The sequence below is a fragment of the Caretta caretta genome, chromosome 5 (genome assembly GCF_965140235.1).
Source record: "Caretta caretta isolate rCarCar2 chromosome 5, rCarCar1.hap1, whole genome shotgun sequence".
Classification (NCBI taxonomy): Eukaryota; Metazoa; Chordata; order Testudines; family Cheloniidae; genus Caretta; species Caretta caretta.
Genome location: NC_134210.1, coordinates 115,104,359 through 115,125,853, shown reverse-complemented (window position 1 = coordinate 115,125,853; position 21,495 = coordinate 115,104,359). Strand labels below are relative to the sequence as shown.

Genomic DNA, 21,495 nt, shown 5'->3' with positions numbered 1-21,495 from the left:
CAGAAAAGATGGGCCATGAACAGCTTGAATGATGGACTTGGAATCACTGAGCCAAATTCAACTCTTGTGTAGCTTCACAAACCTCCACTAAAATCTGCTATGGATTTACACTGCTGTAAAGGACAGCAGTCTCACTCTTTATATTTAATAAAATATATTATATTTTATAGCCAACTATATTAACTATCTTTTAAGGGATTATTTTATCTTCCAGAAGGATGTATGTACATAATGGGCAGTCCTTTCTTGGTCTGTTGGTCTCTGAAGAATCCAGTTTGAACTAGTATAGGTGGGTGTCTCCCGGTGGTGGTACTTCTCTGGAGGTGATACAGCCTGAGCCCTGGTCTACACTAGGATTTTAGGTCGAATTTAGGAGCATTAAATCGATGTAAACCTGCACCCGTCCACACGATGAAGCCCTTTAGTTCAACTTAAAGGGGTCTTAAAATCAATTTCCGTACTCCACCCCTGACAAGTGGATTAGCGCTTAAATCGGCCTTGCCGGCTCAAATTTGGGGTACTGTGGACACAATTCAATGGTATTGGCCTCCGGGAGCTATCCCAGAGTGCTCCATTGTGACCGCTCTGGACAGCACTCTCAACTCAGATGCACTGGCCAGGTAGACAGGAAAAGAACTGCGAACTTTTGAATCTCATTTCCTGTTTGGCCAGCGTGGCAAGCTGCAGGTGACCATGCAGAGCTCATCAGCAGAGGTGACCATGATGGAGTCCCAGAATCGCAAAAGAGCTCCAGCATGGACTGAACGGGAGGTACGGGATCTGATCGCTGTATGGGGAGAGAAATCCGTGCTATCAGAACTCCGTTCCAGTTTTCAAAATGCTAAAACCTTTGTCAAAATCTCCCAGGGCATGAAGGACAGAGGCCATAACAGGGACCCGAAGCAGTGCCGCGTGAAACTGAAGGAGCTGAGGCAAGCCTACCAGAAAACCAGAGGGGCGAACGGCCGCTCCGGGTCAGAGCCCCAAACATGCCACTTCTATGATGAGCTGCATGCCATTTTAGGGGGTTCAGCCACCACTACCCCAGCTGTGTTGTTTGACTCCTTCAATGGAGATGGAGGCAATACGGAAGCAGGTTTTGGGGATGAAGAAGAAGATGATGATGAGGTTGTAGATAGCTCACAGCAAGCAAGCGGAGAAACCGGTTTTCCCGACAGCCAGGAACTGTTTCTCACCCTGGACCTGGAGCCAGTACCCCCTGAACCCACCCAAAGCTGCCTCCTGGACCCGGCAGGCGGAGAAGGGACCTCCAGTGAGTGTACCTTTTAAAATACTATACATGGTTTAAAAGCTAGCATGTGAAAGGATTAATTTGCCCTGGCATTCGCGGCTCTCCTGGATGTACTCCCAAAGCCTTTGAAAAAGGTTTCTGGGGAGGGCAGCCTTATTGCGTCCTTCATGGTAGGACACTTTACCACTCCAGGCCAGTAACACGTACTCAGGAATCATTGTACAACAAAGCATTGCAGTGTATGTTTGCTGGCGTTCAAACAACATCCGTTCTTTATCTCTCTGTGTTATCCTCAGGAGAGTGAGATATAATTCATGGTCACCTGGTTGAAATAGGGTGCTTTTCTTCAGGGGACATTCAGAGAAGCCCGTTCCTGCTGAGGTGTTTGCCTGTGGCTGAACAGAAATGTTCCCCGCTGTTAGCCACGGGGAGGGAGGAGGGTTGAGGGGGTAGCCACGCGGTGGGGGGAGGCAAAATGCAACCTTGTAACGAAAGCACATGTGCTATGTATGTAATGTTAACAGCAAGGTTTACCCTGAAAGACTGTAGCCACTGTTTTATAACATGTGTCTTTTTAAATACCGCTGTCCCTTTTTTTTCTCCACCAGCTGCATGTGTTTCAATGATCACAGGATCTTCTCCTTCCCAGAGGCTAGTGAAGATTAGAAAGAAAAAAAAACGCACTCATGATGAAATGTTCTCTGAGCTCATGCTGTCCTCCCACACTGACAGAGCACAGACGAATGCGTGGAGGCAAATAATGTCAGAGTGCAGGAAAGCACAAAATGACTGGGAGGAGAGGTGGCGGGCTGAAGAGAGTAAGTGGCGGGCTGAAGACACGGCTGAAGCTCAAATGTGGTGGCAGCGTGATGAGAGGAGGCAGGATTCAATGCTGAGGCTGCTGGAGTACCAAACCAGTATGCTCCAGTGTATGGTTGAGCTGCAGCAAAGGCAGCTGGAGCACAGACTGCCCCTACAGCCCCTGTGTAACCAACCGCCCTCCTCCCCAAGTTCCATAGCCTCCACACCCAGACGTCCAAGAACGCGGTGGGGGGGCCACTGGCCAACCAGCCACTCCACCACAGAGGATTGCCCAAAAAAAAGAAGGCTGGCATTCAATAAATTTTAAAGTTGTAAACTTTTAAAGTGCTGTGTGGCATTTTCCTTCCCTCCTCCACCACCCCTCCTGGGCTACCTTGGTAGTCATCCCCCTATTTGTGTGATGAATGAATAAAGAATGCATGAATGTGAAGCAACAATGACTTTATTGCCTCTGCAAGCAATGATTAAAGGGAGGAGGGAAGGGTAGTTAGCTTGCAGGGAAGTAGAGTGAACCAAGGGGTGGGGGGTTTCATCAAGGAGAAACAAAGAGAACTTTCACACTGTAGCCTGGCCAGTCATGAAACTTGTTTTCAAAGCTTCTCTGATGCGTACCGCACCCTCGTGTGCTCTTCTAACTGCCCTGGTGTCTGGCTGCACGAAGCCAGCAGCCAGCCTCAACCTCCCACCCCGCCATAAACGTCTCCCCCTTACTCTCACAGATATTGTAGAGCACACAGCAAGCAGTAATAACAGTGGGAATATTGGTTTCGCTGAGGTCTAAGCGAGTCAGTAAACTGCGCCAGCGCGCCTTTAAATGTCCAAATGCACATTCTACCACCATTCTGCACTTGCTCAGCCTGTAGTTGAACAGCTCCTGACTACTGTCCAGGCTGCCTGTGTATGGCTTCATGAGCCATGGCATTAAGGGGTAGGCTGGGTCCCCAAGGATACATATAGGCATTTCAACGTCCCCAACAGTTATTTTCTGGTCTGGGAAGAAAGTCCCTTCCTGCAGCTTTTGAAACAGACCAGAGTTCTTGAAGATGCGAGCGTCATGTACCTTTCCCGGCCATCCCACGTTGATGTTGGCGAAACGTCCCTTGTGATCCACCAGAGCTGGCAGCACTAGTGAAAAGTACCCCTTGCGGTTTATGTACTCGGCGGCTTGGTGCTCTGGTGCCAAGATAGGGATATGGGTTCCGTCTATGGCCCCACCACAGTTAGAGAATCCCATTGCAGCAAAGCCATCCACTATGACCTGCACATTTCCCAGGGTCACTACCCTTGATATCAGCAGATCTTTGATTGCATGGGCTACTTGCATCACAGCAGCCCCAACAGTAGACTTGCCCACTCCAAATTGATTCCCAACTGACCGGTAGCTGTCTGGCGTTGCAAGCTTCCACAGGGCTATCGCCACTCGCTTCTCAACTGTGAGGGCTGCTCTCATCTTGGTATTCATGCGCTTCAGGGCAGGGGAAAGCAAGTCACAAAGTTCCATGAAAGTGCCCTTACGCATGCGAAAGTTTCGCAGCCACTGGGAATCGTCCCAGACCTGCAACACTATGCGGTCCCACCAGTCTGTGCTTGTTTCCCGAGCCCAGAATCGGCGTTCCACAGCATGAACCTGCCCCATTAGCACCATGATGCATGCATTGGCAGGGCCCACGCTTTCAGAGAAATCTGTGTCCATGTCCTGATCACTCACGTGACCTCGCTGACGTCGCCTCCTCACCCGGTATCGCTCTGCCAGGTTCTGGTGCTGCATATACTGCTGGATAATGTGTGTGGTGTTTAATGTGCTCCTAATTGCCAAAGTGAGCTGAGCGGCCTCCATGCTTTCCTTGGTATGGCGTCCGCACAGAAAAAAGGCGCGGAACAATTGTCTGCCGTTGCTCTGATGGAGGGAGGGGTGACTGACGACATGGCTTACAGGGTTGGCTTACAGGGAGTTAAAATCAACAAAGGGGGTGGCTTTACATCAAGGAGTATTTCAGGCAGGATTTCATGGAGGGTTCCAATAAGAAATGGTGCACCTAAGTTATTGTTCTTATTGGAACAAGGAGGTTAGCCTGGCCTCTGATTGATACATGGCTAGATTTACCTCGCTGCACCTTCTCTGTGAGTGACTGCAGTGTGACCTAGAGGAATGAGTCCCCTAGACAAGGGAGGGGGGGAAGCAAATGAGTACAAAACAAATCTGGTCTATTTCTTGTTTTTATCCACTCCATCTATCTTTTACATCTTTGGCTGGCAGCAGATGGTGCAGAAGGACTGCATGCCATCCACATCTCATGGCTGCTCGGCAGACGATGGTGCAATACGACTACTAGCCATCCTCATCTCTTGCCTTCCCAGCAGAAGATGGTACAGTACGACTGCTAGCAATCCGTATCGTCTGCCTGCTCACCATAAGACGGTTCAATAGGACTGACTGCAGGACTAAAGAGAATGACCTGGTCAAGTCACTCCAAATTTAGTCCCTGCACCCATGTCTGACCAGGAGCACCTCGGACTTGACGATGACGGCTACCAGTCGTATTGCACTGACTCAGGAAAAAAGGTGCGAAACAATTGTCTGCCCTTGCTTTCACGGAGGGAGGGAGGGAACGGGGGCCTGATGATATGTACCCAGAACCACCCGTGACAATGTTTTAGCCCCATCAGGCATTGGGATCTCAACCCAGAATTCGAATGGGCAGCGGAGACTGCAGGAACTGTGGGATAGCTACCCACAGTGCAACATTCCGGAAGTAGACGCTAGCCTCGGTACTGTGGAAGCACTCCGCCGAGTTAATGCACTTAATGCACTTAGAGCATTTTCTGTGGGGACACACACGCTCGAATATATAGAACTGATTTCTAAAAAAACGACTTCTATAAATTCAACCTTATTCCGTAGTGTAGACATACCCTGAGTGAATTTGCTTAATCACTCCCAACTGTTCTTTGTTCCTCAAGAAGCTGTGGTTACCCTTTCCCATGGAAGTACATACAATCTCTGCCCCACAATGATACATAAATTTAATACAGTAAGATCTTCTGAAGACATTGCAGGAAATTGCCTTATCTAATATCTTTCCCGGGAAGCTCCTACAACAGTCCTACATCTGCAGAAGACTGTTTCAGGGTAGGAGATTTTCTTCCACCCCAGATATTGCCCCTTATCCCCCAAGACTCAGATGCTCCTACTGCTGTGCTGGGCATCACAACATGGGGAATAGATGGCCAGCCCTCTGTGGAGAAAGAGGTGGTTAGGGACTATTTAGAAAAACTGGACGTGCACAAGTCCATGGGGCCGGATGAGTTGCATCCGAGAGTGCTAAAGGAGTTGTCGGATGTGATTGCAGAGCCATTGGCTATTATCTTTGAAAACTCGTGGCGAACGGGGGAAGTCCTGGATGACTGGAAAAAGGCTAATGTAGTGCCAATCTTTAAAAAAGGGAAGAAGGAGGATCCTGGGAACTACAGGCCAGTAAGCCTCACTTCAGTCCCCGGAAAAATCATGGATCAGGTCCTCAAAGAATCAATCCTGAAGCACTTACATGAGAGGAAAGTGATCAGGAACAGTCAGCATGGATTCACCAAGGGAAGGTCATGCCTGACTAATCTAATCGCCTTCTATGACGGGATTACTGGTTCTGTGGATGAAGGGAAAACAGTGGATGTATTGTATCTTGACTTCAGCAAAGCTTTTGACACGGTCTCCCACAGTATTCTTGTCAGCAAGTTAAGGAAGTATGGGCTGGATGAATGCACTATAAGGTGGGTAGAAAGTTGGCTAGATTGTCGGGCTTAACGGGTAGTGATCAATGGTTCCATGTCTAGTTGGCAGCCAGTGTCAAGTGGAGTGCCCCAGGGGTCGGTCCTGGGGCCGGTTTTGTTCAATATCTTCATAAATGATCTGGAGGATGGTGTGGATTGCACTCTCCGCAAATTTGCGGATGATACTAAACTGGGAGGAGTGGTAGATACGCTGGAGGGCAGGGATAGGATACAGAGGGACCTAGACAAATTGGAGGATTGGGCCAAAAGAAATCTGATGAGGTTCAATAAGGATAAGTGCAGGGTCCTGCACTTAGGACGGAAGAACCCAATGCACAGCTACAGACTAGGGACCGAATGGCTAGGCAGCAGTTCTGCGGAAAAGGACCTAGGGGTGACAGTGGACAAGAAGCTGGATATGAGCCAGCATTGTGCCCTTGTTGCCAAGAAGGCCAATGGCATTTTGGGATGTATAAGTAGGGGCATAGCGAGCAGATCGAGGGACATGATCGTCCCCCTCTATTCGACATTGGTGGGGCCTCATCTGGAGTACTGTGTCCAGTTTTGGGCCCCACACTACAAGAAGGATGTGCATAAATTGGAGAGAGTCCAGCGAAGGGCAACAAAAATGATTAGGGGTCTGGAACACATGAGTTATGAGGAGAGGCTGAGGGAACTGGGATTGTTTAGTCTGCAGAAGAGAAGAATGAGGGGGGACTTGATAGCTGCTTTCAACTACCTGAGAGGTAGTTCCAGAGAGGATGGTTCTAGACTATTCTCAGTGGTGGAAGAGGACAGGACAAGGAGTAATGGTCTCAAGTTGCAGTGGGGGAGGTTTAGGTTGGATATTAGGAAAAACTTTTTCACTAGGAGGGTGGTGAAACACTGGAATGCGTTGCCTAGGGAGGTGGTGGAATCTCCTTCCTTAGAAGTTTTTAAGGTCAGGCTTGACAAAGCCCTGGCTGGGATGATTTAATTGGGGATGGGTCCTGCTTTTGAGCAGGGGGTTGGACTAGATGACCTCCTGAGGTCCCTTCCAACCCTGATATTCTGTGATTCTATGGGAAATGCCCTCTCATTCCACTATCCCTGAATATAGAAAGGAGAAGGGGAGCTTTAGGGTGCTGGTATCTGTGTCAGTAAAATCATATGGCTGGTAAGATTGCATGTTATTAATTCTTAAAAGTTTCATGTGAAAAATGTGAGCAGGGTCCAAATTTTGAATGCCTCTGAAATTGCTGTACATTCTCTTTTCTCTCTTTAGCTCCCTGTTTCATTTAAATAAATTCTATTATTTTTCTGACATCTTACAAATCTGAAAATATTTAGATAATTAACTTTTTGGCATTTGTAGATTGCTATTGTTGTTTGGCTGGTATTCATGTGATTGATTGTTATTGAGTTTCTTAAACTTTAGGTTAATTTAATTTTGCTCAGAAATAAACAGAACAGAAATATATTGTCAGGACTACCACAGCAAGGTATGTGCATGGCAATTATTAATGAGTAGGATAAAATAATAATCATAAACACTACAGCACTGTAATACTGTTCATGAGGGCTTAGCATTTATAATGAGAAAGGCTTTGATAATGTTAAAATCTGTAGCTGAGATAAGAATAAGCTTTTAATGCTATATGAATGCAGCACTTTAATGTCTAATTTTGACATACATAAAATTGTTTTGTTATGTGGATTTCTAAAGTTCAAGTCAGTATAAAGAACAAGAAGTTCAGGAGAGCTGGCAGTTTCTCCAAAACACAATATTAAAGTCACAACAGCAAACTATTTTGTTGTGAAGGGAAGATAGGAAGAATAATAAGAGGACAATATAGCTCAATCAGGAGGTCTTTAGTGACCTGAAAATCAGAAAAGGAATCCAACAAAAAATGGAAACATGGACAAATTGTTAAGGATGAATACAAAAATTATAGCACAAGCATCTAGGGACAGAGCAGGCAATTTACAGGTTCTGTAAATAGATTAGGCACAAGAGAAGGATGAAGAAAAGTGTAGGCCCACTATTTAGCGGGGAAGGAAAGTTAATAGATGATGTCAAGAAGGTTGAGGTGTTTAATGTCTATTTTGCTTCAGTCTTCACAAAAAGGGTTAATTATGTCCAAATGCTTAACACAATTAATGTTAACAAGAGGGAAGGAATGCAAGCTAGACTAGGGAAAGAACAGGTTAAATAAAATTTATATAAGATCAGATGGATTCAAGTCAGCAGGGCCTGACCAAATTCACCCTAAAGTAAGTAGGGAATTAGCTGATGAAATTTCAGAACTGTTTTGAGAACTCATGGAGGACAGGTGAGGTCAGCTGGACTGGTGACTGGCAAACGTATCTATCTTTAAAAAGGGGAACAAAGAGAATCCAGGGAATTATAGATTAGTCAGCCTAACTTTGATACCTGGAAAGATACTAGAATTAATAAAAAGAAAAGGAGTACTTGTGGCACCTTAGAGACTAACCAATTTATTTGAGCATGAGCTTTCATGAGCTACAGCTCACTTCATCGGATGCATACTGTGGAAACTACAGAAGACATTATATACACAGAGACCATGAAACAATACCTCCTCCCACCCCACTCTCCTGCTGGTAATAGCTTATCTAAAGTGATCATCAAGTTGGGCCATTTCCAGCACAAATCCAGGTTTTCTCACCCTCCGCCCCCCCCACACACAAACTCACTTAATTTTAATATTTAATTGTTTAATATTAAACAATCAATTTGTAGGCGCCTAGAGAATAATAGGGCAATAAATAATAGCCAACATGGATTTTCCAAGAACAAATCATGCCAAACCAACCTAATTTCCTCCTTTGACAAGGTTACTGTCTACTGTAGAGAAGGAGTAGATGTGATATATCTTGATCTTAGTAGGGCTTTTGACACAGTCCCACGTGACATTCTCAGAAGAAATGTGCTTTAGATGAAATTATTATAAAGTGGGTGCATAACTGGTTGAAAGCTCATACTCGGTAGTTATCAATGATTTGCTGTTAAATTGGGATGACCTATCCAGTGGGGTCCCACAGAGTCTGTCCAGGGTCTAGTACTACACAATATTTTCATTAATAACTTAGATAATGGGGTGGAGAGTATACTTATAAAAATGTACAGATTAGCATCAAGCTGGGAGGGCTGCACCGCCCATCAGTTCCCTGTTCCCCACCAGGAGCTGGGGGAAGCAGCCTGGGGCTTCTCCCCCTCAGGGAGCAGGGTCCAGCTGCCTTGGCTTGGCTGAAATTGACAAGACAGCCAATAGCAGATGTAAGGGATGGAGTATCTACACCAACACTGCATATTCCTAACTACACTGACATAATCCTTACGCCTCTGGTGGAAGTGGAGTTATGTCTATGTAGTACGACAATTACATTGATGGGAGGAGGGCTGTACTGTAGACACTGCCAACATTAGGTTGACGTAAGCTGCCCTAAGTCAACCTAACGATGTAGTGTAGACCAGCCCTGAGATTGTAAGAATAAGTTCTTTGGGGCAGGAGCCGTCCCTTTATTGTGTGTTTGTCAGCACCTAGCACAGTGGGGTCCTGATCCATGACTAGGGTTCCTAGGTGCTACTGAAATATATATAATAATTATTGGAAACACTTGAAAGCTCTGAAAATCAGGTCCTTTCTATTTATATACCTAAATGTGGACTGTGGAGCCTAACTTTAGGCGCACAGGTTTACAAATTTTGGCCTTGGTTTCTAAATGTACTTCTATAGGTCTAATAGAGGAAATAATCCTGAGTAAACAGTGCATTTCCCAGTGCAAAGCTTTTTCCTTGGAGTTTATTCATAAAACTCAGCACACTTTCTCTGGGTGATAGAAATCTAACCTTCCTATCTTTCTTTTCCTGATAGGACCAGTAATAGCTTTTAAAATGAAATGTATCCAGTAACTGGAATGAGTCAGCTAGGAGGAAAAATACAGAAAGGGGTGCCAATGAACATCATCGTCGCAATCAAGCTTATCAGAGCAGTAGGTGAGGCTTGTTCTGTGGCAACTGGTTAAATTCTCTCAGGCAGCAGCTGCTCTGCAAAGCATTTTGTGTAGGAACCTGACAATTCAGAATGCTGGCAACATACCACGGAAAAGTACAGATCAAGCAGCCAAATCAACATTTAACTGGCAAGCGGTTTGCTTGGGAGCCTGATGCAGTCACTCACATGGTGAATGTTGCCCAAAGTGGAAGCACCATCTGCTCTTTCCTCGGAAATGGCCCATCCGTGATTTTCACTTTTCCAACTCACTTTTCTGTGAGATAAACAATATGTTAGGAGCACCAGAGATGCTGTGCAGCTTAGCAGAGAAATGATGTTTTATGAAGTGTCATCCTGTGAAGCCAACTGTGGAAGACAGAGCTTGACCAATGTAAGCTACTTTTCCCATTAATATTAGCACAATTTTCCACTCAAGAGAGGAAATGTCTTTCTTTATTGGGTTAAAAGTCAAAGCATGTTCAGCTCAAGAAGCATGGCCTGTTTTACTGACACAGCTCCATTTATTACAGCCTGGCCAGTGGATAAAGATAAAGTGTGTGAGAGGTTGAATCAGAGACTCCGTCCACTCCAATCCACATCAGCCATCATAGGAAGAAGCAAATTTATACACATTGTGCCCCCGAAGAAATTCTACAGAGGGCGGGATTAATGTGAATTGGTCTGTGGGATTTAAAAAGTGAGGCAGAGGGAAAAGTGCAACATATTTGAGTAGCAAATAGGGGATTATTTAAAAATCAAGAGGTTCATTGTTAAGCCAGGCTCAAGAGATAAATAAGTGTTAAAGACCGTTTCATAAGCATTAATGAAAGCTGTCTTCATTTATTGAAAACTAGTTCTGTCAATTAGTAGGTCGTGTATATTCAGCTCTTAGAAAATAGCCTGGGAAATGACTATCGTAGCCCTGATGGACTCTAGGAGAAATGCGGGGCCTGGGGCACCAGAAGTGGGGAAGGTGAATAACATTGTCAGGATGATGAGTATCCACATCCTGATTACCTATTTGGTCTTAATTGTTATACTTCACCAAACAAGTTGGCAATAGAGTTGAGGTAGGAATGGAGTTGAGGTAGGAATGCAGTGGCCAAAAGATGATTTGAGAGAAATGTGATATAGAGCTGATCAGAACAAATTTGCCAAAGTATGCTGTTTTCTCTAAGCTAAAATGTTTAATGGAGACCTGAAACTTTAGGTGGGAAGTTTTTTGGGTTGGGAGGGAGAGACTCCATATCTGGGTGGATAGGGTGCTGCTCTGGGATGTGGGAGACCCAGGTTCTGACTGATTCAAAGCAGAATTGTTCATCTCAGATCATATTGAATCAGGCTGTGCAGGGGCTTGAACCCGGATCTCCCATGTCCCAGGCCAGTGCCCTATCCACTGGGTTGGAGATGGACAGACATGGGCACAAACATAATACAAATTCTATTTTTGTGAAAGCATTTGAAAAGTTTTGTTTTTGTTCAAATGTGGAATGAAAACAAATTTTGAATCCTCAACTGTTAGGCACCTTGTCATTCTTGCTTCTTCATTTTAAGTACATAAACGTCAATCATTCTGGCATTTTTAATTTATTCAGATTAAATGTCAAGCCAATAATTAATTTGCAATCCCGTCTTCCCCTCTGTTACACAGAGCTATTGGTTTCTTAATGTCAAAATATTAACCTCAAGAGTTCCTTTGGCCACTAATTCATGTGGGCCCAAGAGGTTCAGATAATTAGGATGAGTGAGCACTTCAACTTGGGGCCCTTAGCTGAACTGAACCTTTTGAAATTGTAACAAAGCTTTGTAGATAGTTATTTTATGGCTATAAATGGATATTTCCTTCATAGGAAAATGTATTCTTCACCACCAGCAGCCAACGCTGCTGCTCCGTTACCCAAGACTAAGCCCTTGTTTTGACAATGAGTAAGTCTGTGCTTCTGGAGACTTCATTGCTCAGGGGTTTTGGTAATGTAATACAAAGCCTGTTATGTCTAGGTCATAGGCAGACATACCAAACCCGTGAAAAAATGCAGAAATTAGGCTTGTTTTTGGCTTAATTGGCTTGTGAGTTGCTTGTTGACTAGTTTTTTGCTTGTTGCTTGTTTGGCTTGTAGCTTCTTTTTTTTTATTGGCTCCCGGCAAGGGGGCAGAGAGAGTCAGGGATGCACAGCGGGCCCACCACAGTCCCAGACTGCATGCTGGGGTGATCTAGTCACATAGAGCATTGGGGTTCTTTGGGATTGGCTTGTTTTGGCCTTGTTTTGAAATGGAATTTGCTTGATTTCTGGCTTATTGTGAAAGTCGGGGGGCTTATTTCCCGCATGAAAGTTAGCAACTGTGGTCATGGGTTCAAATCCAAACCCTGTTTGGTGGTGGTTGAAAGCTGTTATCTGACCACTGTTCAGTGACCCAGATGAAGTGACAGTCTTAGGTGAGTTCCCACTGGACTTGTATACACAAAAACAAACCTGACCTGTGGCAGTAACTGACTCCATCATTGGCAGCCTCAGCAGACAAGCCTAAGAATGAATGGCCATAGAATTGAACTACCTTTTCCCCACTGCAGAAGAGGAGCATTAGTAGGATAGAGAACAAACAGAGGACAGCAAACATCAGGGTTCTGAATAGGATGTCTTTCCTGAGAACTAAATTAACCCCAAATTTATTTTAAAATAGCTATTACCAACTCACTCATGATTGTGGGAAAACATGAAAAAAGCTAGTATCTTGGCATCAGCTAATATCTGCTCAATTCAAGCACTGCAAAAAGCACAATGCGTTGGTGAAACCTTGGGAACCAGTGGTGCTGAAAAAGCATTGTGTGTAACAATGGACAAGAAATTGGACATGAATGCTTTGTGATATGGCAGCAAAAAAAAAATAAAAAGTGTGAATGCAGTTTTGGGTAGCATATCCAGAAATGCCATGTTACAAAACAAGGAAGGTGGTGGTGGTCTTCTCTTTGTGTGGTGCAAATGTACCTAGCATATTGCATTCAATTCTGGGCACCACAACACTGGAAAGATAGAGGCAAACTCAAGGGAGTTAAAAACCCACCACTTAGATTGAGTTAGGAGACTGAAAAAGACTGACCTTTGGGGAAAGACTGAGACCAAATATCCAAAAGTATATGTGCATTTTTGTGTACCCCCAGGGTAGGTGTGCAAATACCCCAGTGCACATGTGTGAGTCAGTGATTGCATGTACACACTTGTGTGTCCAAACTGCAACTTGAAGACACACACACTGTGGCATTAATGCTGTTAAATGGGATGTGCACTTTCAAAAATGTTGTCCTGAAGGAGCTGAGCATGAATTTATAGGCTAAGAGAGGATTAAGGAAGGGATTTAACAGTCTACAAATAGATTGGTATAAATACCAAAAAGGAAGTGTTATTGTTTAGAATGGTTAAGGATGTTCACCATCTCCCAAAGGAAATGGTGGGTGCCTAATTGCTTGAAAAATTAAAAAATACTCTGGATAAAATACTGAAAAATATGTACTATAGGGAACAATGCTTTATGGGAAAGGAGATGGAGCAGGTGACCTAATACTGTGTCTTCCATATCTCACTTGTGGCACATATTGAATGCCCTCCTGACTCGTGTTCCCTGTAAGCTGTGCGGTTGGGTGGCTGCCCAGGAGAGATTCAAGTGCCGAGCAGTTGATTAGCAGAGCCACGCATATCCAGCCAGCAGCGTGTGTTCAGGTACCCCTCCCCCACCCTGCTCCTTTGCAGCCACATTGCTCCTGCAGCTGCTCCTGGGACCCTCCTGCTGGCTGTGAAGAGTAGGTGGGGAAGGAGGGTGCTGATGTCACGGTGTCCTCTTCCCCCTCCCACAGCCCCTATACGCCATCTCCACAGAGCAGGGTAAATGGGACAGGGCTCAGGACTTTCAGCAGCTCTGAGGTCTGAACAAGCCTTGGGGTGAGTAAGTGCCTTAAAGAGACAGTGCATGGTCTCTCAGAGACTTTCCCAGCAGCCCACCCTCTCTCTCTCTCTCTATCCCCTCCTGCCCATGTACCCCATCTCTGCAGAGCAGGGTTGAGGGGGACCTGGTTCAGGAAGAGGAGAGCTTTCAGTGAGTGCCTTAAAGAGATAGCGGATGGGTGTCTCTCAGAAACTTCCCCAGCAGCCAGCACGTGTGCTCGCTCTCTCTCTCATTCACAGCTCCCAACACTGTTGTTGTTACTTGTACGTCCTGCAATGCGTATATATTCTCTGTAATTTTGTTCTTTCAAAGTGTGGTGTTTTAGTTTTTTGACTGGTCTATGCATTTCACAATTTATATTTCTTTTACACATAAACTTAATTGTTTGAGTAGTGACTTCTAAAATGCCTAATTTGTGCTGGCTGGAGTAATTATCCCTGTTGGTAACTTTTTAATATATATATGTATATTATATCTTGGTTTTTTGTTTCTGCTGGTGGCACACATCCGCACATAATCTTGGTGCACAGAACAAAATTTATTCTGCACATGGGTGGAAAAAATTAGAGGGAACATTGCTCCTGACCCAGTATTTATCAGCGTGGAATTTCCTTATGTGTGGGACTTAGCAAAAGTAAGTTGTAGGCAAAAAATGGAGGGGATGTAGGGAGAAAGAAAGAAAAATGGTAGAACTGAGTAGGCAACATTCCTAAATGGAAAATCAGAACCACTTCTGAAAGAAGAGGAAAGGCTAATGAAAAGTGGTGCTTGGTGTGATTAATAGGATCATATTTTTTCCAGGATGAACACATTGTTCCGTATACTGTTTCTAATGTATTGGCCAAAAACCCCTCCCTATTTTCCTCTTGAACATCAAACATACTTGCATTTTTTGTTCCTCTTTTCGTTTGTAATGAAATTCTACATGTACGTATAATGTATGTCTGTTGTGAAATAAAAACTGCATTTCTCTTTGTGTTCCATATCCTATGCCCACTCACGAATCCTGAGGCAGCTGTTTAGTACAGGATCAGGTTTCAAATCTAACCCATCTTTAGGTGGATATGTCTCCCCCTTAACACCAGCAATTCTTTAGACCAATTTGTTTGCAACAGCAGGGATCCCTAGGATTCTTACTGATACAATAAATCCAAGCATCACTCAGTGGCTGCTTATCGGTGGTAAACCCTCCAAAGAGAAATAGGTGATTCCTATTGCAAACAAATCCCAGTAGGTGATCCCTACTGCTTATCGGTGGTAAACCCTCCAAAGAGAAGCAGGCTTTTCCTTTAAGAAGGGAAATGAAATAGTTAAGAACATAACATAAGAACGGCCATACTGGGTCAGACCAAAGGTCCATCTAGCCCAATATCCTGTTTTCCAACAGTGGCCAATGCCAGGTGCCCCAGAGGGAATGAACAGGTAATCATCAAGTGACCCATTCCCTGTCACTCATTCCCAGCTTCTGGCAAATAGAGGCTAGGGACACCATTCCTGCCCATCCTGACATAACTCTTGATGGACCTATCCTCCATGAATTTATCTAGTTCTTTTTTGAACCCTGTTTTAGTCTTGGCCTTCACAACATCTTCTGGCAAGGAGTTCCACAGGTTGACTGTGCGTTGTGTGAAGAAATATTTCCTTTTGTTTGTTTTAAACCTGCTGCCTATTAATTTCATTGGGTCACCCCTCGTTCTTCTATTATGAGAAGGAATAAATAACACTTCCTTATTTACTTTCTCCACACCAGTCATGATTTTATACCTCAATCATATCCCCCCTTAGTTGTTTCTTTTCCAAGCTGAAAAGTCCCAGTTTTACTAATCTCTCCTCATATGGAAGCCGTTCCATACCCCCAATAATTTTTGTTGCCCTTTTCTGAACCTTTTCTATTTCCAATATATCTTTTTTGACATGGGGCGACCGCATCTGCACACAGTATTCATGATGTGGGAGTACCATGGATTTATATAGAGGCAATATGATATTTTCTGTCTTATTTTCTATCCCTTTCTTAATGATTCCCAACATTCTGTTTGCTTTTTTGACTCCCTATGCACATTGAATAGGGATTTTCAGAAAACTTCCTTGAGTGGTAACAGCTAATTTAGACCCCTCATTTTATATGTATAATTGGGATTATGTTTTCCAATGTGCATTACTTTGCATTTATCAACATTGAATTTCATCTGCCATTTTGTTGCCCAGTCACCCAGTTTTGAGAGATCCTTTTGTAGCTCTTTGCAGTCTGCCTGGGACTTAACTATCTTGAATAGTTTTGTATCATCTGCAAATTTTGCCACCTTGCTATTTACCCCTTTTCCAGATCATTTATGAATATGTTGAATAGGACTGGTCCCAGTACAGACCCCTGGGGGATACCACTATTTACCTCTCTCCATTCTGAAAACTGACCATTTATTCCTACCCTTTGTTTCCTATCTTTTAACCAGTTACCAATTCATGAGAGGATCTTCCCTCTTATCCCATGACAGCTTACTTTGCTGAAGAGCCTTTGGTGAGGGACCTTTTCAAAGGCTTTCTGAAAATCCAAGTACACTATATCCACTGGATCCCCTTGGTCCACATGCTTCTTGACCCCCTCAAAGAATTCTAGCAGATTGGTGAGGTATGATTTCCCTTTACTAAAATCATGTTGACTCTCCCCACAAAAATAATGTTCATCTATGTGTCTGACCATTTTGTTCTTTACTGTAGTTTCAACCAGTTTCCCTAGTACTGAAGTTAGCCTTACCAGCCTGTAATTGCTGGGATCACCTCTGGAGCCCTTTTTAAAAATTGGCGTCACATTAGCTATTCTCCAGTCATTTGGTACAGAAGTGATTTAAATGATAGATTACAGACTACAGTTAGTAGTTCTGCAATTTCACATTTGAGTTCCTTCAGAACTCTCGGGTGAATTCCATCTGGTCCTGGTGACTTATTACTGTTTAGTTTATTGATTTTTTCCAAAACCACCTCTAATGACACCTCAATCTGGGACAGTTTCTCAGATTTGACACCTAAAAAGAATGGCTCAGGGAAGATGATGGCGCATCAGAGGCAATTATTATGGCAATGGAGAAAAAAAACCTCAGCATGAAGAGTATATGATAGAGGCAGTTTTAATTCATATGGGCACCACTGTGAACCAGTAGTGAAAGGGGCTATTTCTTTGTTGAATACAGTGTGAAGTCTGCAAGCCACGCTGAAGTACACAATTGTCTCAGACAGTCAAAAAGAGAGATTGTCACTCGCCCTTGCTTGATATCCATGAGAAATCTGGAGTCAAAGAATCCCTTCTAACCAGATGTGCAGAGGAGCATGTACTGTTTTATCTATTTCGTACAGATGGTTCTTTGCTGAACACTTTGCAGTCAGCCCATGAGTCTAGCTATACAGAGAAAAAAGAAAAGGAGTACTTGTGGCACCTTAGAGACTAACCAATTTATTTGAGCATAAGCTTTCGTGAGCTACAGCTCACTTCATCGGATGCATACTGTGGAAATTGCAGAAGACATCATATACACAGAGACCATGAAACAATACCTCCTCCCACCCCACTCTCCTGCTGGTAATAGCTTATATAAAGTGATCACTCTCCTTACAATGTGTATGATAATCAAGTTGGGCCATTTCCAGCACAAATCCAGGTTTTCTCACCCTCGGCCCCCCCGCACACAAACTCACTCTCCTGCTGGTAATAGCCCATCCAAAGTGACCACTCTCTTTACAATGTGTATGATAATCAAGGTGGGCCATTTCCAGCAAATATCCAGGTTTTCTCACCCCCCCCCCTTTTTTCCAAAAAACACACACACAAACTCTCTCTCCTGCTGGTAATAGTTCATCCAAAGTGACCACTCTCCCTACAATGTGCATGATAATCAAGGTGGGCCATTTCCAGCACAAATCCAGGTTTTCTCACCCCCCCCCATGTAGGTAGGAATAGCGGTCAGTAGGTTTCCGGTATAGGGTGGTGTTTATGTGACCATTGTTTATTAGCACTGTAGTGTCCAGGAAGTGGATCTCTTGTGTGGACTGGACCAGGCTGAGGTTGATGGTGGGATGGAAATTGTTGAAATCATGGTGGAATTCCTCAAGGGCTTCTTTTCCATGGGTCCAGATGATGAAGATGTCATCAATATAGCACAAGTAGAGTAGGGGCGTTAGGGGACGAGAGCTGAGGAAGCGTTATTCTAAGTCAGCCATAAAAATGTTGGCATACTGTGGGGCCATGCGGGTACCCATAGCAGTGCCACTGATCTGAAGGTATACATTGTCCCCAAATGTAAAATAGTTATGGGTAAGGACAAAGTCACAAAGTTCAGCCACCAGGTTAGCCGTGACGTTATTGGGGATAGTGTTCTTGACGGCTTGTAGTCCATCTTTGTGTGGAATGTTGGTGTAGAGGGCTTCTACATCCATAGTGGCCAGGATGGTGTTATCAGGAAGATCACCGATGGATTGTAGTTTCCTCAGGAAGTCAGTGGTGTCTCGAAGGTAGCTGGGAGTGCTGGTAGCGTAGGGCCTGAGGAGGGAGTCTACATAGCCAGACAATCCTGCTGTCAGGGTGCCAATGCCTGAGATGATGGGGCGCCCAGGATTTCCAGGTTTATGGATCTTAGGTAGTAGATAGAATATCCCAGGTTGGGGTTCCAGGGGTGTGTCTGTGCGGATTTGATCTTGTGCTTTTTCAGGAAGTTTCTTGAGCAAATGCTGTAGTTGCTTTTGGTAACTCTCAGTGGGATCATAGGGTAATGGCTTGTAGAAAGTGGTGTTGGAGAGCTGCCGAGCAGCCTCTTGTTCATATTCCGACCTATTCATGATAACAACAGCACCTCCTTTGTCAGCCTTTTTGATTATGATGTCAGAGTTGTTTCTGAGGCTGTGGATGGCATTGTGTTCTGCACGGCTGAGGTTATGGGGCAAGTGATGCTGCTTTTCCACAATTTCAGCCCGTGCACGTCGGTGGAAGCACTCTATGTAGAAGTCCAGTCTGCTGTTTCGACCTTCAGGAGGAGTCCATGTAGAATCCCTCTTTCTGTAGTGTTGGTAGGGAGACCTCTGTGGATTAGTATGTTGTTCAGAGGTATTTTGGAAATATTCCTTGAGTCGGAGACGTCGAAAATAGGATTCTAGGTCACCACAGAACTGTATCATGTTCGTGGGGGTGGAGGGGCAGAAGGAGAGGCCCCGAGATAGAACAGCTGCTTCTGCTGGGCTGAGAGTATAGTTGGATAGGTTAACAATATTGCTGGGTGGGTTGAGGGAACCATTGCTGTGGCCCCTTGTAGCATGTAGTTTTTAGAAAGTTTAATGTCCTTTTTCTTTTATAGAGAAGCAAAGTGTGCGTTGTAAATGGCTTGTCTAGTTTTAGTAAAGTCCAGCCACGAGGAAGTTTGTGTGGAAGGTTGGTTTTTTTATGAGAGTATCCAGTTTTGAGAGCTCATTCTTTATCTTTCCCTGTTTGCTGTAGAGGATGTTGATCAGGTGGTTCCGCAGTTTCTTTGAGATCATGTGGCACAAGCTGTCAGCATAGTTTGTGTGATATGTAGATTGTAATGGATTTTTTACCTTCAGTCCTTTTGGTACGTTGTCCATCTGCTTGCGTTAGGAAAGGAAGATGATGTCTGTCTGTATCTGTACAAGTTTTTTCATGCAGTTGATTGATTTCCACACCATACGGCTAAATGCAGTGCCTCGCATAATGACAGGTTTCAGAGTAACAGCCGTGTTAGTCTGTATTCACAAAAAGAAAAGGAGTACTTGTGGCACCTTAGAGAGTAGCCAATTTATTTGAGCATAAGCTTTCGTGAGCTACAGCTCACTTCATCGGATGCATACTGTGGAAACTGCAGAAGACATTATATACACAGAGACCATGAAACAATACCTCCTCCCACCCCACTCTCCTGCTGGTAATAGCTTATCTAAAGTGACCACTCTCTTTACAATGTGTATGATAATCAAGGTGGGCCATTTCCAGCAAATATCCAGGTTTTCTCACCCCCCCCTTTTTCCTTACCCATAACTATTTTTTCCTTACCCACAACTATTTTACATTTGGGGACAATGTATACCTTCAGATCAGCGGCACTGCTATGGGTACCTGCTTGGCCCCACAGTATGCCAACATTTTTATGGCTGACTTAGAACAACGCTTCCTCGGCGCTCGTCCCCTAACGCCCTTACTCTACTTGCGCTATATTGATGACATCTTCATCATCTGGACCCATGGAAAAGAAGCCCTTGAGGAATTCCACCATGATTTCAACAATTTCCATCCCACCATCAACCTCAGCCTGGTCCAGTCCACACAAGAGATCCACTTCCTGGACACTACAGTGTTAATAAACAATGGTCACATAAACACCACTCTATACCGGAAACCTACTGACCGCTATTCCTACCTACATGCCTCCAGCTTTCACCCTGACCACACCACACGATCCATCGTCTGCAGCCAAGCTCTGCGATACAACCACATTTGCTCCAACCCCTCAGACAGAGACAAACACCTACAAGATCTCTATCAAGCATTCTTACAACTACAATACCCACCTGCGGAAGTGAAGAAACAGATTGATAGAGCCAGAAGAGCTCCCAGAAGTCACCTACTACAGGACAGGCCTAACAAAGAAACTAACAGAACGCCACTAGCCGTCACCTTCAGCCCCCAACTAAAACTCCTCCAACGCATTATTAAGGATCTACAACCTATCCTGAAGGATGACCCAACACTCTCACAAATCTTGGGAGACAGGCCAGTCCTTGCCTACAGACAGCCCCCCAACCTGAAGCAAATACTCACCAACAACCACATACCACACAACAGAACCACTAACCCAGGAACCTATCCTTGCAACAAAGCCCATTGCCAACTGTGCCCACATATCTATTCAGAGGACACCATCACAGGGCCTAATAACATCAGCCACACTGTCAGAGGCTCGTTCACCTGCATATCCACCAATGTGATATATGCCATCATGTGCCAGCAATGCCCCTCTGCCATGTACATTGGTCAAACTGGACAGTCTCTATGTAAAAGAATAAATGGACACAAATCAGATGTCAAGAATTATAACATTCATAAACCAGTCGGAGAACACTTCAATCTCTCTGGTCATGCAATTACAGACATGAAGGTCGCTATCTTAAAACAAAAAAACTTCAAATCCAGACTCCAGCGAGAAACTGCTGAATTGGAATTCATTTGCAAATTGGATACTATTAATTTAGGCTTAAATAGAGACTGGGAGTGGCTAAGTCATTATGCAAGGTAGCCTATTTCCCCTTGTTTTTTCCTACCCCCTCCCCCCAGACGTTCTGGTTAAACTTGGATTTATGCTGGAAATGGCCCACCTTGATTATCATACACATTGTAAGGAGAGTGGTCAGTTTGGATGAGCTATTACCAGCAGGAGAGTGAGTTTGTGTGGGGGGGGGGGTGAGAAAACCTGGATTTGTGCTGGAAATGGCCCACCTTGATTATCATGCACATTGTAGGGAGAGTGGTCACTTTGGATGAACTATTACCAGCAGGAGAGTGAGTTTGTGTGTGTATGGGGGTGGGGGGTGAGAAAACCTGGATTTGTGCTGGAAATGGCCCACCTTGATTTTCATACACATTGTAGGGAGAGTGGTCACTTTGGATGAGCTATTACCAGCAGGAGAGTGAGTTTGTGTGTGTGGTTTTTGGAAAAGGGGGGGGGTGAG

The 21,495-nt window shown here is 44.4% G+C and overlaps 1 protein-coding gene across 1 annotated transcript; it reads left to right on the top strand.

Moving 5' to 3' along the window:
* Positions 1-798: 798 nt before the first annotated feature.
* Positions 799-2,398, top strand: LOC142072047 (uncharacterized). The gene is made up of 2 exons (XM_075128264.1): positions 799-1,273; positions 1,861-2,398. Exons 1-2 carry the CDS (start codon positions 871-873, stop codon positions 2,379-2,381), a joined length of 924 nt encoding a protein of 307 aa, XP_074984365.1. The 5' UTR covers positions 799-870; the 3' UTR covers positions 2,382-2,398.
* Positions 2,399-21,495: the final 19,097 nt, after the last annotated feature.

Excerpts from the sequence above, each read along its gene's own strand:
- LOC142072047 (XM_075128264.1), top strand. The coding sequence starts at position 871 with ATGAAGGACAGAGGCCATAACAGGGACCCGAAGCAGTGCCGCGTGAAA. Across the intron at positions 1,274-1,860 it reads AGGCGGAGAAGGGACCTCCA|CTGCATGTGTTTCAATGATC; the intron begins GTGAGTGTACCT and ends TTTCTCCACCAG.